This window comes from Rhinopithecus bieti, unplaced genomic scaffold (assembly GCF_001698545.2).
Source record: "Rhinopithecus bieti isolate Rb0 unplaced genomic scaffold, ASM169854v2 scaffold_33652, whole genome shotgun sequence".
NCBI lineage: Eukaryota > Metazoa > Chordata > Mammalia > Primates > Cercopithecidae > Rhinopithecus > Rhinopithecus bieti.
The window spans coordinates 5,584,640-5,602,514 of NW_016814761.1; the positions used below are offsets into that span (position 1 = coordinate 5,584,640).

The window sequence follows — 17,875 nt, forward strand, 5'->3', positions numbered from 1 at the left end:
GAAGAGGAGAGGGAGAGGAGGAGGGAGAGGAGAGGGAGAGGAGAGGAGAGGCCAGGCACCCTTGAGTGGAGGGAATCCTGCAGCTTGGGGCTCCTCCCACCTTGTGGCCTTAAGGTAGAGGAGCCCTCCCTGCAGGCCAGGCCCTGAGCTGCCAGCCTCGGTGCAGCTTTTAGAAGCAGGATGGACGAGCAGCCCCTGCACATACATACTCTGGCACCCAAGGCCCTGTCATAGCACAGCTCCTCAGTCACCTCTGTGTAGTCTCAGCAGCTGCTCCAACGTCTTGGGGTCTTGTTCCTTTGTCTGCTCCGTGAACATAATAACATCACGGATTCTGTAGGCGGCTGGAAGAAGGAAGTGAGTTCACAGAACATGCTGAATCCCGGGCCTAGCTCCCTGTCTGTGCTCATGAATGTTAGATGTTCTAATTGTTGATTTATTTAGTTCTCACAATAATCCTGCCCAGGTAGCACAATTGATATCACCAACATTTTATAGATGAGGAAATAGAAACTGAGAAGGCTGGGAAACTTTCTCATGACTCCCAGGTGTAGACCTGGGCTTTGACCAGAAAATCGTGACTCCAACCCCCTTCCTCTTTGCTGGAAAATCTTCCAACGAATGTGTTCACCAGGCTGCAGCCTCAGGATGGGGTTTGGAGGGGTAGATGAGCCCCTGCAGGGGACCCAGCCTGGCTGTCCAGAGGTAGAGATGCCAGGACCCTCTAACATGTTAGGTCTTGCCTGGCTTCTCACCTGGGAAGGAAAGTGTTTCTAAAAAGAACTCAGAAGACAGTAGTCTTTTTGTAGGACTCACTGTAGGAGCCTCCTTTGCAGAAGTGGCCAGGGCTGCACTTGACTTCCATGGGCTCCTCCCTCTATTACAAAAAAAAAAAAAAATTAGAGCTGGGCACGGTGGCTCATGCCTATAATCCCAACACTTTGGGAGACCGAGGCGGGCAGATCACGAGGTCAGGAGTGTGAAACCTGCCTGGGCAACATGGTGAAACCCCGTCTTTACTAAAAATACAACAATTAGCCAGGCGTGGTGGTGCGCACCTGTAGTCCCGGCTGAGGCAGGAGAATCACTTGAACCCAGGAGGTGATGGAGATTGCAGTGAACCGAGATCATACTACGGCACTCCAGCCTGGGCCACAGAGTGAGACTCTGTCTCAAAAAAAAAAAAAAAAATTTAAATTAAAATATGTTTTATGGTCATGTTGGTATCAAGATGAATATTATAATTCTGGGTGAATTAAAAATTAAAGATTATTTTTGAGATGGGGTCTTGTTATGTTGCCCAGGCTGGCCAGGCTCAAGCGATCCTCTGGCCTCAGCCTCCTGAGTAGCTGGAATTGCAGGTGCTAGCTTTGAATTAAAACCTAAAACATTCTCAGATACTAAAAGTTCATGTTTTATCTTCCGATTTTAAGAGACATTATTGCATTTTCATGGGCCCTGCATCCCAGCATGGGGAGTGAATGATGAATGATGGTCTTCCCCCACCCCCACTGTTAGAACAAGTTTCCTACAGCAATCAGCTTCTCCACCTGTGTTGGACATACAGTTATTCACTCAACAAACATTTGCATGCCCCTGTAGCAAGCCAAGGACTGTTCTAGGCACCAGGGGTATAGCCTGAACAAAAGGAAGATTTGGCTGTTGTATTGCTCACATTCTTCTAGGAGGAGGCTGACCAGTAATGAGAGACCACGTACTGAAGGGCAGGGGTGAAGCCATGCAGATGAGGTCTGAGGCTCTGAGTATGGTTCAGAAGGGCTTCCTGCTGCTGTGCAAACCAACACGCCCATTTTCTTTGTGCCGTCTTCCACCCGCAAAGCCTGCTGTGGAGAGATGAAGACTGATTTGGGCTGGGGAGACTCTCATCCTTGCAGACATGGAAGCAGCAAGTCATTTGTCCCAAGAAAGGGGCTGCACCCTTTTGTCCTGGTTCATGGTGTACCCCTTCTCTTCCTTGTTTGCAGAAGAAATCCCTCGAGACTCAGGAGGGCCATGTCAATCAGCCCTGCCTCTCAGATCCAAGAAGATGATCAGGGAGGCCTTGTCTGCCTCATATCATACTCCCTCGTTGGGGACCCATTTCTCCAGCTCCTGTGAGCGCTGGCTCTCCATCCCCTGAGCTCCAAGGCCATAGGGCACCTTCTCTGCCTCCTGCACCCCATCTTTGCTTCCTGCAGTCGCCTGGGGGTCAGGAGCATGTGCATTTTCGCTATCTGCATGCAGAGAACCCCGAGCGTCTCTCCTGTGACACACGAGAGCACGTGTCTCGCTTCATGCTCATTCCAGATTGAATTGGATGGGATTGCAGAGCATTTAAAGGATTGAAGGGCATGTGCTGTCCAATGTGACTCTCAGCTGTGGCAGCTGAGGAAGGAGCCAGGAGGTGAGCCACTCGCCTGCGGCGGCTGCAGAAACTAAGCCCCACAAAGCCAAGGCTGGTGAGCGATGCCGCCCACGGTGCAGCTGGCTCCAAGGTGCCTTCGCTCCATGCGATTGCTTCACATCCTGTTTGTCCAGAAGCCGGAGAGGGAGAGGAAAGAAAAGGCCTGATGACCCAGTGGCTGGGATCGGTCCTTCCAGGGCTGGGATGGCAGGGATGGGGAGGGCGGAATTGGGTAACTGGGGCCAGGTAGATGTCACAAGTGTTAACTAAGTTCTCACTTGTCACTTGGGCCTTGGTCCATCGAGAGAAATGACTGGAGTGAATGTGTTTTTCACAATTAACAAGAAACATTCTTGTGGTGTGGGCCTTGGAGGGGTAGCCTATAGCCCTGGGCCTGGAAAACAAGCCACAAGGAAACCCAGATGCCACCCCTGTGCGGCGTGGGTGGGCTGCATCCCCTCCTTTACCAAGGGGCCCCACCGTGCTCCCTGCCTGCTCTCCAGGCTCTTTCCGCAGAACTCGCTGGGTTCCTCAGGCTGGCCACGCCGATTTTGCTCAGGTCGCCTGGGGTTTGCCAGTGGTGCCGGGATGCACTGGCTGGGCCCTGTCCTCAGCTCACTCTGAGTCCTGCCTCCGCCTGGCTCCTCTTGGGAGGCCTTTCTCTCCATTCCTCAGTGAATCCTTCCTACCTTTGGAGTCCCCGTAGATCACCTATGTCCATGCCTGGGCAGTCTCTCTGAATTTTGGGGGATCCTTTTCCCTGCCATCGCCTGGACTGATTGGCAGATGGTGCAGGGGTCAAGCTCACAGGCTCCAGTTGGCTGGGCCAGAGTGGACTCCATCTCTGCACTCCCTAGCATTGGGTCCCTGGTGGGTGACTTTGCACCTGTGACCTTGCTTTCCTCCTTTGTAAATGTGGAGTTACGATTCTACCTTGAGAAGTTCCAGCGAGTAGCGATACATGGAACGGGCTCAGCATGGTGCTTGGCACACATTGGTAGGCTTTCATTTTTGTTGAGAAGCAACAAGGGAATCAGCTGTACCCAGAATACTTATACTAACAAATAATTGAAGATAATGATGTCTTATTTCATGAGGATATTGATGGTTTTCCCTACAAGTCTGGAAGTAAGTGGATCTAGGGTTGGTTAGAGTCAGGGTCAGCAAAGGTTTTCAGTAAAGTACCAGAGAGTGGATATTTTAGGCTTTGAGGGTCAGATGTTTGTTTTTGCCTGCTGTTTAGTGTAACAGTAGCCACAGGTCATGTGTTCCTGACTGTGCATCGACTGTGTTCCAATAAAATTTTATTTGCAAGAACAGGCAGTGGGCTGGATATGGCCTGCAAGCTGTAGTTTGTTGACCCCTGGGCTAGCGTATCAATAGGCTCGAGGCTTTTTCCCTTCCGGCCCCCTCACCTTGACAATGTTGACATTTTGCCCTGAGGCTCTCTCATCATGGTTGCCAATGTGGCTGCCTCCATGTCCCCAGGCATGGAAGGAGAATGCAGTGGGCAAGAAGGAAGGATGTTTATCTCATCATGTGCCTGCCTTTTTTGGGAAGAAGACACTTCTGAGAAGCCTGCAGTATCCATCCCCAGCGGGAGCTGCAGGGGAGGCTGGAAAGGGTCTAATGTACAACCTTCATGGATGGAGGAAGGCCAGGCACGAGGGGGCCGCGCATGACTGTGGGGTCCACACTAGCCACTTCTGCCTCACCTCCCTGCAATAATTGGGCCTTCTCCACTCTGCTCTGGACCACTGGAGCAAAGGTGTGGTCAGACAGCTTTCCTGGCCTCTTCAGACAATAGTAGCTGTGATGCTTTGTGAGCAGATGGCGCCTACAGTGTGCAAAGGGCTGAAGTTTTGACAATGTGAAGGACTCAATTTCTGCTTTATGTCGGAAAAATGCCAAAGTAAGTTCACCCCAAAACCTGTACACTGTGTCTCTCATTATATGTATAATCACCAAAGCTGGAACCTCCAGATGGATGGATAAAAATTGTGCTGCTTACATACAGCAAAAAAGAATGAACTGTTGAAACACGCAGCTACGTGGATGATCTCAAAGGCATTATACAGATTGGAATAAGCCAACGCCAAAGAGTGGCATTAGTATGAAATACCTAGAAAATGCAGTCATAGGGATGTGAGTGGGTCAGTGTTTGCCAGAGGCCGGCGGTGGGGGCCACGTGACTACAAAGCAGAGTTTCTCAGCCTTGGCATCACTGGGTAATTCTCAGTTGTGGGGCCATCCTGTGCATCTTAGGATGTTAACAGCTTCCCTGGCCTCCACCCACTCAATGCCAGTAGCAACTGCTCAGTTACGACTACCAAAAATGTCTCAAACATTGCCGCATGTCCCTTGGGGAGCAGCATCACCCCAGTTGGGAGCCACTGAGCTAAAAGGCAGCTCGGAGAGATCTTTGTGGCGTGGAGCTGTTCTGTATCCCCATTGAAGCTGGGTACCGGCATCTGTACACGCGCTAGCACTTACAGATGGGCATACCAAAAGGGGTCGATTTTACTGTACGGTAACTTAAAAACTAAGACTTCAAAATGCAGCAAAACGCACCACAGAGAGACAAGCACTGAGTCCCAGTGAAGAAACCAGCAAAGCCATGGCCTCTGGGCCCCTCTACCTGCCTCTCAGGTAGGCCAGGCCTCTTTCCCACCTGGTAAAGAGGTGCAGCCTGCAGAGGGCTCAGATACCATTAGCCCGCAGGAAAGCCTTTCTATCCCAACCTTAAGGAGCATATCTTGGCAGATAGAATACAAGATGCCCAGTTAAACTTGAATTTCAGATGAACAACAAAGAATCACTTAGTTCAGCATGTCCTCCATGATGCAAACATTATGTGTTTATCTGAAATTCAAATTCGATCAGGCACCCTGTGTTTTTCTTTGTGTTTGTTTGTTTGTTTTTTTTTTTTTTGCAAAATCTGCTATTCTTGGGCAAATCTGCAGGCTTGAAAAAAAACCTATCAAACCTCTGCTAAAATATGTTTTCCAACTTTCTCAAAGATACAGATTTTATGGTTAAAATATGATGCACGTCCTGCCTCCCTGCCTACATCAGTTTGTTCACCCACCTCACCCCATGCCTTACAGATGCGGGCTGGCTCCCTAGCCAGTGTGACTTGTCCAGGACATTTAAATACAAATAAAGTAAATAGTTACACGCACTGACTAAATCTGATATTTTATAATATAAAATGAAAAGGAATTGTTCTCCTGCAAAATAACCTTTCTCAGCCCTTCCTGGGGTATTAGAACAAAATAGATGTTACATATGCAAACACCTACGTTAGTATGTGCTTTATATATATATAATATATATTAATATGTCTTCTATAAACATATTCATGAATACAAATAGTAAATACAATACTTATAACGTTCATAAGCTATATAAAATTCATAATATATAAATCACCAGTAAACGCTATTATACGCATAATATACACATATATATACATCGCTATACCTATAATCAACTACAATAATATATAATATGTAATATATATAAATTTCTATAATATACATAATATATAATTTATAAATATATATTAATCCATAACTAATACAATACCATATATACTACATTATAAATATGGTATATGCTATATTATATACTATGATATATATACTATATATAATATACATTTTTATATCATAGTATATTTTATATATGTATATTTTTTAGGTGGAGTCTCGCTGTGTCACCCAGGCTGGAGCGCAGTGGCACGATCTCCAGCTCACTGCAACCTCTGCCTCCCAGGTTCAAGTGATTCTCATGCCTCAGCCTCCCAAGTAGCTGGGATTACAGGCATGCACCATGACGCCTGGCTAATTTTTTTTGTATTTTTAGTAGAGATGGGGTTTCTCCATGTTGGCCAGGCTGGTCTCAAACTCCTGACCTCAAGTGATCCACCTGCCTCAGCCTCCCAAAGTGCTGGGATTACAGGCGTGAGCCACCACACCCGGCCTACATTTCTTCCTTCCTAGGTGTAATCAGGCTAATTTGCGTGCAGCTCCCCATGGGAGGGAACTTTCCTTCTGTTGGCCCCACCAGAGCCTGGGCCTGTCTTGCCGCTGGAGCACCCCAGAGCACAGGGTAGTGCTGGGCTCAGTACCCGAGGTGTGAACACGTGTTCGGTAAATGAATCTTCAGGCACTGGTTGATGCTTCATGATGCACCTTCTAAGTTCATTAATCTCATCTTGATAAAGCACTACATTCTCTGTCGGGGTTTGTAGGTCAGACTCCGCTGCGATGACTCACCTTTACACATCTTCCTTTCTTGGCTTGTTTAGGGAGTGTGTTTGTACAGCCACGGCTCTTGACCAGGGACGGTTTTCCTCCCAGGGGACATGTAGCAATGTCTGGAGACATTTTTGGTTGTCATGAAATGGAGAGGTGCTGATGGCATTAGTGAGAAGAGGTCAAGGGTGCCGCTAAACATCCCACCATGTATGAGGCAGCCCCGATGCTGACCACGCCCGAGTGGGCAGGCCCACCATGCTGGCTGTGGCCTGTCTGGCGAGCAAGCTTTGGAGCCAGCATTAAAGCTGGCTTCTGTGTAGGAGCAGTGGGTGAAGGAGACCATCCTTTCCCTGAGGTGTTGAGCTTGGAGGAGGAGGAGGGTAGTATGTGTGAGGGTTCCAGGGAGGCTGGCCCTGAGCATGGTGGGGCCTGGAGGAGGGGTAGACAGGAGGGGACGTGCTTCTGGACCACCACTCTCTCTCCCAGCCCTGTTGGTTCCCCACACGGCATTCAGAATGGGTCTCCCACCACAGAACCCTGGCCACATCGCCCCCCGCCCAAATCCCTCGCTGGGTTGGGAGACCCTGCGTGACCCAGCCCCTATCCACCTCGGCCTCAACCCCTCGGGCTCCTCACTCACTCTCTCCGGCCTCATCTCCTCGGGCTCCTCACTCACTCTCTCCAGCCTCTCCTGCTCTGGTTCCTTGCTCACTGTCTCCGGCCTCACTCCCTCGGGCTCCTCACTCACTCTCTCCAGCCTCACACTCTCTGGTTCCTTCCTCACTCTCTCCAGCCTCACACTCTCTGGTTCCTCACTCACTCTCTCCAGCCTCACACTCTCTGGTTCCTCACTCACTCTCTCCAGCCTCACACTCTCTGGTTCCTCACTCACTCTCTCCAGCCTCACACTCTCTGGTTCCTCACTCACTCTCTCCAGCCTCACACTCTCTGGTTCCTCACTCACTCTCTCCAGCCTCACACTCTCTGGTTCCTCACTCACTCTCTCCAGCCTCACACTCTCTGGTTCCTCACTCACTCTCTCCAGCCTCACACTCTCTGGTTCCTCACTCACTCTCTCCAGCCTCACACTCTCTGGTTCCTCACTCACTCTCTCCAGCCTCACACTCTCTGGTTCCTCACTCACTCTCTCCAGCCTCACACTCTCTGGTTCCTCACTCACTCTCTCCAGCCTCACACTCTCTGGTTCCTCACTCACTCTCTCCAGCCTCACACTCTCTGGTTCCTCACTCACTCTCTCCAGCCTCACACTCTCTGGTTCCTCACTCACTCTCTCCAGCCTCACACTCTCTGGTTCCTCACTCACTCTCTCCAGCCTCACACTCTCTGGTTCCTCACTCACTCTCTCCAGCCTCACACTCTCTGGTTCCTCACTCACTCTCTCCAGCCTCACACTCTCTGGTTCCTCACTCACTCTCTCCAGCCTCACCCCATCTGGTTCCTGGCTCACTCCCTCCGGCCTCGCTGGCCTCCTCACTGTGCTGAAACACACTATATTTCTCATGAACTTGGCATGTGCCATTCCCTCTGCCAGGAATATTCCCTCCCCAGGCCTCCCATGGCTCACTCCGCTCTGTGCTCCAGGTGCCTCCCAGACACCTTCCCCACTGTGCCCCACTGTCATGTCCCTGCTACCCTGTCCTGAGTCCTTCCTAGTCCTTGCCACCATCAGACACAGCACTCTACACCCCTGAGCCGATCTCCCTCTCCAGTCAGCTCCCTGGGTGGTCGCGTTCTCGTTCACCGATGTGCCCCAGCCCCTGGCAGGCACATAGTAGGTGCTCAAGAAATAGTTGCTGAATGAATCAATGAAAAAACAAGTTAGTTGTTCAAGCCTGGGACACAGAACCTACATTAGGAGAAGAGGACGAGGCAAAGGATGCTTTTATCTCAGCGTTTCCAGATGCGAAGCTCCTCTGTGGCCTCCAGGGAGGAGGTCAGTGTGTGTTTCATTGACGTGGAAATATGTCTGCAATATATTACGTAAAGGGCAGAGTTATATGAAACAGGATTGACGGTGCAATCCCAATCACGTGGAATCGCACCCTGTGTCTGCGTCACGTGTGTGTGACGGGGCAAGCCTCACGGGTGCGGGTGAACTTAGAAGGGCCCCGTGCTGGGTTTGCTTCTGCTGTCCCTACCTTGAAATGAATCACTTTTGAGCAAGAGGTCCTGTGTTTTCATTTTGCACTGGGCCTGGCAAATTGTATAGCTGGTGCTGGTGCCTGGAGATGGATGGGAGGTCACTGCCCGCAAATGAGCTCTGAGCAAGACGTTCCAGGGCCTACGTTCTTCTCTGTGATTTCCTCTGTTTGCAGTCATCAGGTATTGTTTGCAGAGCCCCCTGTACCCCAAGAAAAAGTCAGATAACTGAGTTTAGAGTATTTCAGTCCAATTTCTTCCAAATAACTATAGACAGGCATTTGACATTACAAGGAATACCAGGGACAAAAAGACCTAGCTGTTGGGAGAAGTTGTCCCCTCCCCACCCCTGGGGTGCTGACCTCCAAGCTCATGTGTAGGCCCCACGCCCTTCTGGGGAACCTTGATCCTAGTTGAGTACCAACTGTATACCCAGATGGAAGAGAGGCCTTGGGTGTGTTTGCAGCACGAGGGCTTGTGGCTGTCATGGCAGAGAGTGCAGGCTTTGGTTTTGACAGACCAGGGTTCGAATCTTGGCCTTGCCAGGGACCAGCTCAAAGGCCTTCCTCACTCAGTCTTGTTCCTCCTTTGCAAAGTGAGCTTGCGGCATCTGCCGTGGGGCTGTGTTGAGGATGGCTGTGAGCTCCCAGTCTGCTGTTGGTGAGGCAGGCATTTATTTATTGAGTATATAGCCAGACCCTGTGGTAGGCATCCTTACAGTTTCTCATAAAAACTGTCCCTCTAAGGCGCAGTGAGTGGGTCATTCCCACCCCTGTTTTGCTTTTTAGTTTTTTAAAATGTGAGATCTAATTTTCCTAACATAAAACTCACCATTTCAAAGTGTACAATTCAGTTATTTTTTATAGTATATTCTCATTGTTGTGCAGCCATCCCATTGTCTAATTCTAGTATATTTCCATCACTTCCCCCGAAATATCCCTTAACAGCCACTCCCTGCTACCCCAACCCCTAGCTCTAGGCAACCAGTCAGCTACTTTCTATTTCTATGGATTTACCCGTTCCAGACGTATCACAGAAATGCGATCATTCAATGTGTGGCTTTTGCATCTGGCTTCTTCCTATCGGTGTAACGAGTTTCAGGTTTGTCCGTGTTGTAGCATGGATCAGAAAATGACTCCTTTTTATGGCAAATAATATTCCACTGTGTGGATGCACCGTATTTTGTTTATCCCTCTTCCTTAGTTAATGGGCGTCAGGTTGTTTCCACTTTTTGGCCACCATAAATAATGCTGCTGCCAACTCGCATGTACAGGTTTTTCGTGTGAACCTGTGTTTTCAGTTCTCGTGGGTACACACCTAGGAGTGGAATTGTTGGGTCGCGTGAAGACTACATATTAAACCCTTTTTAGGAATTGCCAGTGTATTTTCTGTATCCCTCTGCTGTTGTTGTTGAAGGTGAATAAGTGTCTGCCATGGTGTTGTTCAGCCTTTAAGTTAAAAACCTGAACCTTTTCCCAAACTCGGTGACAGAAGGAAGATTCCATACCTGCCCTCAGAGCACCTGTTCCATGTCGGGTCCCAGATGGCTGGCACCATGCTCCCTGTCCCCAAGTCTCTACGAAAGGGGCAACAACAACCCAAAATACCAGTTCAGACTAAGCAGTCAAAGGGTTTTTCATCTTAGTGGCTGGGGTGAGAATGCGGACTTCAGGGCTGACTTGATCCAGTGACTTAGCAATGTCAGGAGAGACCCCGTCTCTCTGCTCTGCCTTCTACCACGGTGGCCTCTTTGGAAACATGGTCACCTGTGATTGCCAGATGGTGGCCATTTCTGTGGCTCCATCCATGCCTCCTCCCTCAATCCTGTTGAGAGAGAGAGAGAGAGGGCAGGGGGAGGGGGCGGGGGGCAGGCTTCCTTCTGGACACTAGAGTGGGAGGCTTCTTTTCCAGAAACCTCCAGGATACCTCTCCTTCATTCATTGGCCAAAATGGGTCATGTGCTCATCTCTGAACTAATCACTGTAGCCAGAGGATTAGTTGCCTTTTATTAAACCACAGGCCCCACCTCTAAGGCCAGGGTGGAGGCTATGTAAGGCACAACTGCCTCCATGAAAATCCGGTTGGCTACCAAGGAAAGGGGGAACAGATGTGTCTCATGGCACCATCCCCATTTTACAGATGAGGACATTCAGGCCCCAGCATACAACTTGTCTCTCAGGCCACATAGGCTGGTTAGTGGCAGATGTGGGTTTAAACACCCTTGAGACCCACTTCTTGCCCCTCTGTCCTGACATTTCCCAGCTGAGGCTGTGGCTCCCTGGATGTGGCTTTCCTGACAGCTGCCCAAAGCAAGCCAGATGCCTCCGCTCAGAGGTGCGGAGAGACTTTTTGCAGCGCGTGGATTTAAGGTATCTGGAACAGCATCAGCTTTTCAGGCCAGGCATTTTTATTTTGCCCTAAAAGCCTTTTGGGGGGAAACAGAATTCCTAGGGGGTCAGCTTTAATGGTTTCTTTTATAGAACCATTCAAATTATAGATGCGTGAACTCGGGGAAACCCCGCTCAAGAATGCAGGAAAGCCGAACGTTAAAGGGAGTTAAGGTAGAATAGTGGCGGGTGGGGGGAAATTTGTTCTTTTAAACATTAGTTGTTAGAAAACCAAAATGAACCCCCTGGTGCTGATCTGGTCCTGGGAGGCTGGGTTTCTTGACTTCTGGCCCGTCTGGGGGACTCCAGGTGAAGTTAATTCCAGATGTGAACGAGCCCATCACTTGCTGGCCTCTGACCCCTCCCACCCAACTTGGGGGCACCGTATCTGCAGAGGCTCAGCCTCCCAACTCCCTGTTGTCCTCATCTGGGTTCAGATTCTGATTTGTTGCTTCCAAGCTGGGTATCCCTGGGTGGGTTATTCAGCCTCTCTGAGCTTGTGCTGTCATGTGTAAAATAGGCTTTGTTTCCACTGGATACTTTTTTTTTTTTTTGGCTTTGAAATACTCATCACCCCCAGGCATGGTATTACGTATCTATTGCCAATGACCTCATCACTGTCAAAGGCAATGGAGAGATAGTGTGTTCTTAGGTCCATCTGCAGAGCACAGGACATCGAGTTTGCTCCCTCCACTTTCCTCCCCTGTTTTCCGGGACCCCATACCCTGTTGGTGTCCCCATTCTTCCTGCCCAAGCTTCTTTCAGATCCTTCCTTACCGGGTACTCCTGCACAGTCTCCATTGCATTCTCCTGACCTCTCAGTGGAAGACAGAGGCCACCTAGGCTCAGTCTTCACATTGCTTCTCAGGCTGCACATTTTCCCCAGGTGAGCTCATCCAGTCTTCTGGCTTTAAATCCCATCTCTATGCTGGGGATGCCCAAGCTTACATTACTATCTGGACCACTGCCCTGAGCTAGCATTTATTGAGTACTTAGGGTGTGCAAAACTGCCCTGAACTAGCATTTATTTAGCACTTAGGGTGCACAAAGCTCTGCCCTGAGCCCCAGTTGTGCATTAAGTGACAGAGGCAGGGCTTTGAACCAAGGCGGTCTGGCCTGGGCCTGGCTGCCTCTCTTACTAGCCCAGAACTCATCTCTTCCAACTGATCAGTTGATCAAGCCTAGGCTAGACCTCTGCTGCCCACCTGACACCTTCCTTTTGGTGTCAAGTAGGGATTTCAGATAGTATCTGCTAAACCAAACTTCATGTTGTCTTCCACCCCTCTATTTCCCAGCTTATGCTCCATTGCCTCAGTTTCCCTACCTTGGTAAATAGCCCCTCTCTTCTTCCAGGGGCTTGGGCCAAGAGCATGCCCATCTTATGAGACTCCCCTTTTTCTCACACCTTTTATAATCCCTCCCCAAATTCAGTCCTAAATCCGCCACTTTCCTGGTTTGGAGGCTGTGTTCTTGTTATTTGAGACGTCACCTTTGGGGGAAACTGGATGAAGGACACTTGGGACCTCCCTGTACATCGTCTTTCAACTTCCTGTGAATCTGTAATCATTTCACAGTAAAAAGTTAAAACCAAAATAAATTCTAAAGATGGATTTTAAAAATGAACTCTTGAGGATCTGGCCATTTCTCACCAGCCTCCCTCCCCACCACCCTGGGTCCAGTCTCACGTCACCTCCGACCTGGACCATTCTGTTGCCTCCACCTGGTCTCCCTGCTTCCAGGTTGACCCCTGCAGTCAGGTCTCCAGGGGCAGCCTGAGTGACCTTATAAAAACCACTGAAAGTCCCACCCTAGTGGTTCTCACTTCTTGCAGAGTGCCTTGATGTCCTAACCAGGGCCCTGGATGTGAAGTTCCACTCACTGGGTGGCTTGAAACAACAGGGCTTTATTCTCTCAGTCTGGAGGCTAGAAGTCCAAAGTCAAGGTGCCACAGGGTTGTCCTCTTACAAAGGCTCTAGGGAGGAATCCCTCCTTGCCTCTTCCGGCTTCAGAGGCTCCTGGCCATCTTTGGTGCTTCATGGCCTCTGTCTTCCCCGGGCTGTCTGCATCTGTGTCTTTATGTGGCCTTCTTATGGGGACACTAGTCACTGGATTAAGGCTCATCCTAATCCAGTATGAGCTTATTTTAACTGATGACAGCACATCTGCAAAGACCCTGCTTCCAAATGAGGTCACATCCTGAGGTTCTGTGTGGGTGTGAATTTTAGGGGACACTAGCAATGCAGGACAGTGGGCTGAGGCAGGTGCTCGTGGGTGTGAATTTTAGGGGACACCAGCCACGCAGGACACTGGGCTGAGGCAGGTGCTTGTGAGTGTGAATTTTAGGGGACACCAGCAACGCAGGACACTGGACTGAGGCAGGTGCTCATGTTGCCCATAGGATCCAACCTGACTCATGCCCCTTCTGCCCCTCCCAGTTGTCCCTGCTACTCCCCCCTGCCCCTTGAACACACCCTCCTCACTCCTGTCTCCATACATTCACCTCTGCAGTTCCCTCTGCCTGGAATACACTCTTCCCAAACATCCACTGAGCCCCCTCACTCACTGTTACCCAGATCTCTACTCGGATGGCCCCTGTAGTCATTAGGGATGTTTGTAGTTGCTCCCACCTTCCCTGGCACAGAGCAAGATTGCCCCCCAACTCCCTGAAATTAGGCACATACCATGACCTACTTTGGCCAATGGAATGTGAGTGGCACTTATGGGGTTCGCTAGCTTGCCACCTTCCGCAGCCCTCAGCCTGGTTCCCCACCCCTTATATTTCCTGCCTGCCTTCCCCACTTGCATGGAAACCCAGAGAACAGGACGTTTTCTTGGCTGCTTTCGCAGTTGTGTTCCAAGTTCCTTAAACAATTCCTGGCCTAGAGTGGGTACTCAATGAATACTTGCTGGATGGAGGAATAAAGAGTTCATGAATGAACCGGGAGGCATAGCGTCTCTGCAGCCCTGTCCCGCTCGTGGCCCTCCTGTAACTACTCTTCTGTGCACTTGGCTGCTTCCTGTCCAGGGCAGAGCATCAACCCCAAGTTGGCGGGCCTGATTGGGCGGCACGGGCCCCAGAATAAGCAGCCCTTCATGGTGGCTTTCTTCAAGGCCACGGAGGTCCACTTCCGCAGCATCCGGTCCACGGGGAGCAAACAGCGCAGCCAGAACCGCTCCAAGACGCCCAAGAACCAGGAAGCCCTGCGGATGGCCAATGTGGCAGGTACGCCCAGGTAGGGGGGATCACAGACTCACCACAGGAACCCATCAGGGCCCCAGCGGGACCCAGCAGGGGACTGACTCAAAATCCATTCAGGTGCTCGCCAGATGGCTCAGGAAGAAAACCCCCAAACCCTTCCCTACACAGAGCATCTTAATTCTGTAAAAGTAATAAACTAGCTTAGAAATGCAAGTTGCGAAACATTAGTATAATACAATGCCAAGCATGTAGATATTTAAATAGACAGAATAATGGCAGCGCTTGCAGCTACACAGGGATGAAGGAAGACTCTGAAACATGGATGGGAAGACCCCCGGGGGGCTTACCCCATGGAAGGAGGGGGAGGAAGAAATGGGGAGGTAGAAGAGTTTGCTGTTTCTTTATTTCATAAAATGAAAAATATTTTAAATTCATGGCAAACTTTAATATTTGATAAATATATATGTATATATGTATGTTTGTATATATGCATATATATATGTGTGTGTCTATATATATGGTTTTTTCTTTGTTTGTTTGTTTGATAAAGTCTTACTCTGTCACCCAGGCTGGAGTACAGTGGTGCGATCTCAGCTTACTGCAACTTCTGCCTCCCAGGTTCAAGTGATTCTCCAGTCTCAGCCTCCCGAGTAGCTGGGACTACAGGTGTGTGCCACTGTGTCCAGCTAATTTTTGTATTTTTAGTAGAGACAGGGTTCACCATGTCGGCCAGGCTGGTCTCAAACTCCTGACCTCAAGTGATCCACCTGCCTTGGCCTCCCAAAGTGCTGGGATTATAGGCGTGAGCCACTGCACCTGGCCAGGTGGTAGGTGTTTAAATAATATATGATTTGTGCTACTCAGGAGTCTGAGGCAGGAGAATGGCATGAACCTGGGAGGCGGAGCGTGCAGTGAGCCAAGATTGCGCCACTGCACTCCAGCCTGGGCGACAGAGCGAGACTCTGTCTCAAAAACAACAACAAAAAAAGAATATATGATTTGCAATACTTTTCAGTTTGTTTGAAATGTTTCTTTACAATAAATTTTTTAAAAATTAAAGCTAATATTTTCATTGCAAGCAAATCAAACATTAACAGTAAATATAAGTACAGTTAACGCATTGTGCGAAGGAGACTTCCAGGGGGTCGCACTCTGCAGGTCCTCTAGAGCAGACAGCTTTTAGCCCATCATGTTGTGTGGTTCTTGAGGCTCTGAGGTAGATGGCCTCCCACTTCACAGAGAGGAAAACTGAGGCTCGAAGAGGGTAAGTGGTTTGTCTAAGGGCACGGTGTAGGTAAGTGGCAGCCCTGGGATTGGGTCTCTGGGGTCCGGGTTGTCCCTTGCCCCAGGCCCTCTTCCCTGTCGGACGTTGCCAGGGCCATCTGCCTGGCCTGGACGAACTTCAGTGTCCCCAGCAATCCCACTGAGTGCTTTCTGACAAGTCACCAGGCATTTGTGGGGCCCCCACAGGAGCCTGGCTTTGTCCCGGGCACTGGGGCTGTGGCTGGGGTGCAATCCCTTTCCCCATAGGCTGATTGGGGAACCGACATTGACAGCCTCTGGTGGCCTGCGGGTGCTGGGGTCCCAAGAAGGTGCATTCTGGTTTTGGGCTTTAGGGGTGGACTGGCCTGGACCAGCCCTACTGGCACTGTGGGCGTCTGTGGACATTCCTCCCACACCCCTTGCCTGGCTCACGTCCCCTGCACATGCAGTGTCAAGTCTACCAGAAGATGCATCTGGACTCCTCCCAGACCAAAACCAAAGCTTCGAATCAATGAACCTCACAACAAACCATTTTCCAGTGGACTGGAGGGGTGACACCCCCCCAGATCCAAGGAACCCAGTTTGCTCCCTATCCCCAATCCCATCCCGCCAGCCAGGGGAGCTGCTGCCTGGGGGTGCTGTTTCTCTGGCTCTTCAGGAAGCCATTTGCAATGAGCAGGGCAACAGCCTTTCCAAGATGCCAGTGTCTTAATCTCTGGAACCCGTGAACGTGTCACCCTCCAGGGCGAAGGGGAGTTAAGGCTGCCCTTGGAATCACAGGTGCTAATCAGCTGGCCTTCCAATACGCGGGCTCTGTGTAGCAGGGTGGCCCTATCAGTCCTTATAGGAGAGAGCCTTTGCAAGCTGTGGTTGGAGCCATGTGAGAACAGAGGACAGAGGGGTGGAGATGAGCGGGGCCACCAGCCCCATGATGCGGGTGGCCTAGAGAAGCTGCACAAGGCAAGGAAGGGATCCTCCCCTAGAGCCCCCAGAAGGAGCCCATCTTGCCCACACTGGCATTTACCTGCTGAAACTGGTGTTGGACTTCAGAGCCACAGAGCTGTAATCTGTTTGTATTGTTTTGATAATTTGTTTGGTAATTTGTTAAAGCAGCGATAGGAAAGAATACATCTTTGTTGGCAAAGTGATTTTCTTTTTCTTTCTTTCTTTCTTTTTTCTTTTTTTTTTTAGAGACAGGGTCTCACGCCATTGCCCAGGCTAGAGTGCAGTGGTATGAGCATGGCTTACTGCAGTCTTGACCTCCTGGGCTCGAGCAATCCTCCTGCCTGAGCCTCCCAGGTAGTTGGGACTATAGATGGATGCCACAACTGGCTATTTTTTGTAGAGACGGGGCCTCCCTATATTGCCTAGGCTGGTCTTGAGCTCTTAGGCTCAAGCTATCCTCCCACTTTTGCCTCCCAAAGTACTGAGATTACAGGCAAGTTACTGCTCCCGGCCTCCTCAGAGTGCTTCTTTCATCCAGCTAAGGAGCTGGGACACAGCCGTCTGGTGGCCGGCTCAGGAGGAGTTGAAGCCTTCTTGGCTCCAGGTTGATCATAAGGCAGAAAAAGGTCTGAGGTGCAAACGTGCCCTGCCGCTATGTGGGAAGCTATTACCTGCTTATCAGCTCTGGGGCCTGCGGTTGGTCCCAGGAAGCACCCAAGGGGAGCAGGGGGCTATCGAGAAAGGTCCTGGCGAGAGGACAGCAGCAGCCCCACCCCCAAACTAACCCTCTAGTGCCAATAGCTTCTTCCTCCTCACCTAGCCTAGCTTGAAATTTGTGTTCATTTTACTTTTCAAGGGAGAAGGCAGGTCAGCAGGGTTGGTGGCCTTTTTCAGACAAGGCTTCCTGACCCCTGGCAGATGTCCTGGGGCCCCCAGGTGGACCTCAGTGCGTCTGTGTGGCCCAGAGTGTGCATAGGGATTCTGTGTATTTTCTTTTCTGGCAGGTGGATCCATTTTTCCAGGTGTCTCAAAGGGGTCTGTGGTCTCCCAAATCAAAAACCAACTGAATTCCTTCATTTGTATTTGAAGTCTCTTTTATGCTGGACTCTTGAAGGCTGGGGTTCAATGCTGAACACCCACACAAAGGCTGCCCTTAGGGGTGTTAATTTAGGACAGGAAGGAGGGGGTTGCCATTCACATCCATACATAGTAACAGGCCCAGAGTCAGGGTGGTGCCCAGGGAACCCAGCCCATC

The 17,875-nt window shown here is 50.2% G+C and overlaps 1 protein-coding gene across 1 annotated transcript in view; it reads left to right on the top strand.

Moving 5' to 3' along the window:
• The window catches only part of BMP7 (bone morphogenetic protein 7), a 101,814-nt gene that overhangs the window by 72,209 nt on the left and 11,730 nt on the right, over window positions 1–17,875 (top strand). Inside the window, exon 4 of the mRNA XM_017852137.1 lies at window positions 14,239–14,436. Coding sequence (XP_017707626.1) covers window positions 14,239–14,436 — 198 coding nt within the window. The remainder of the gene's footprint in view (window positions 1–14,238; window positions 14,437–17,875) is intronic.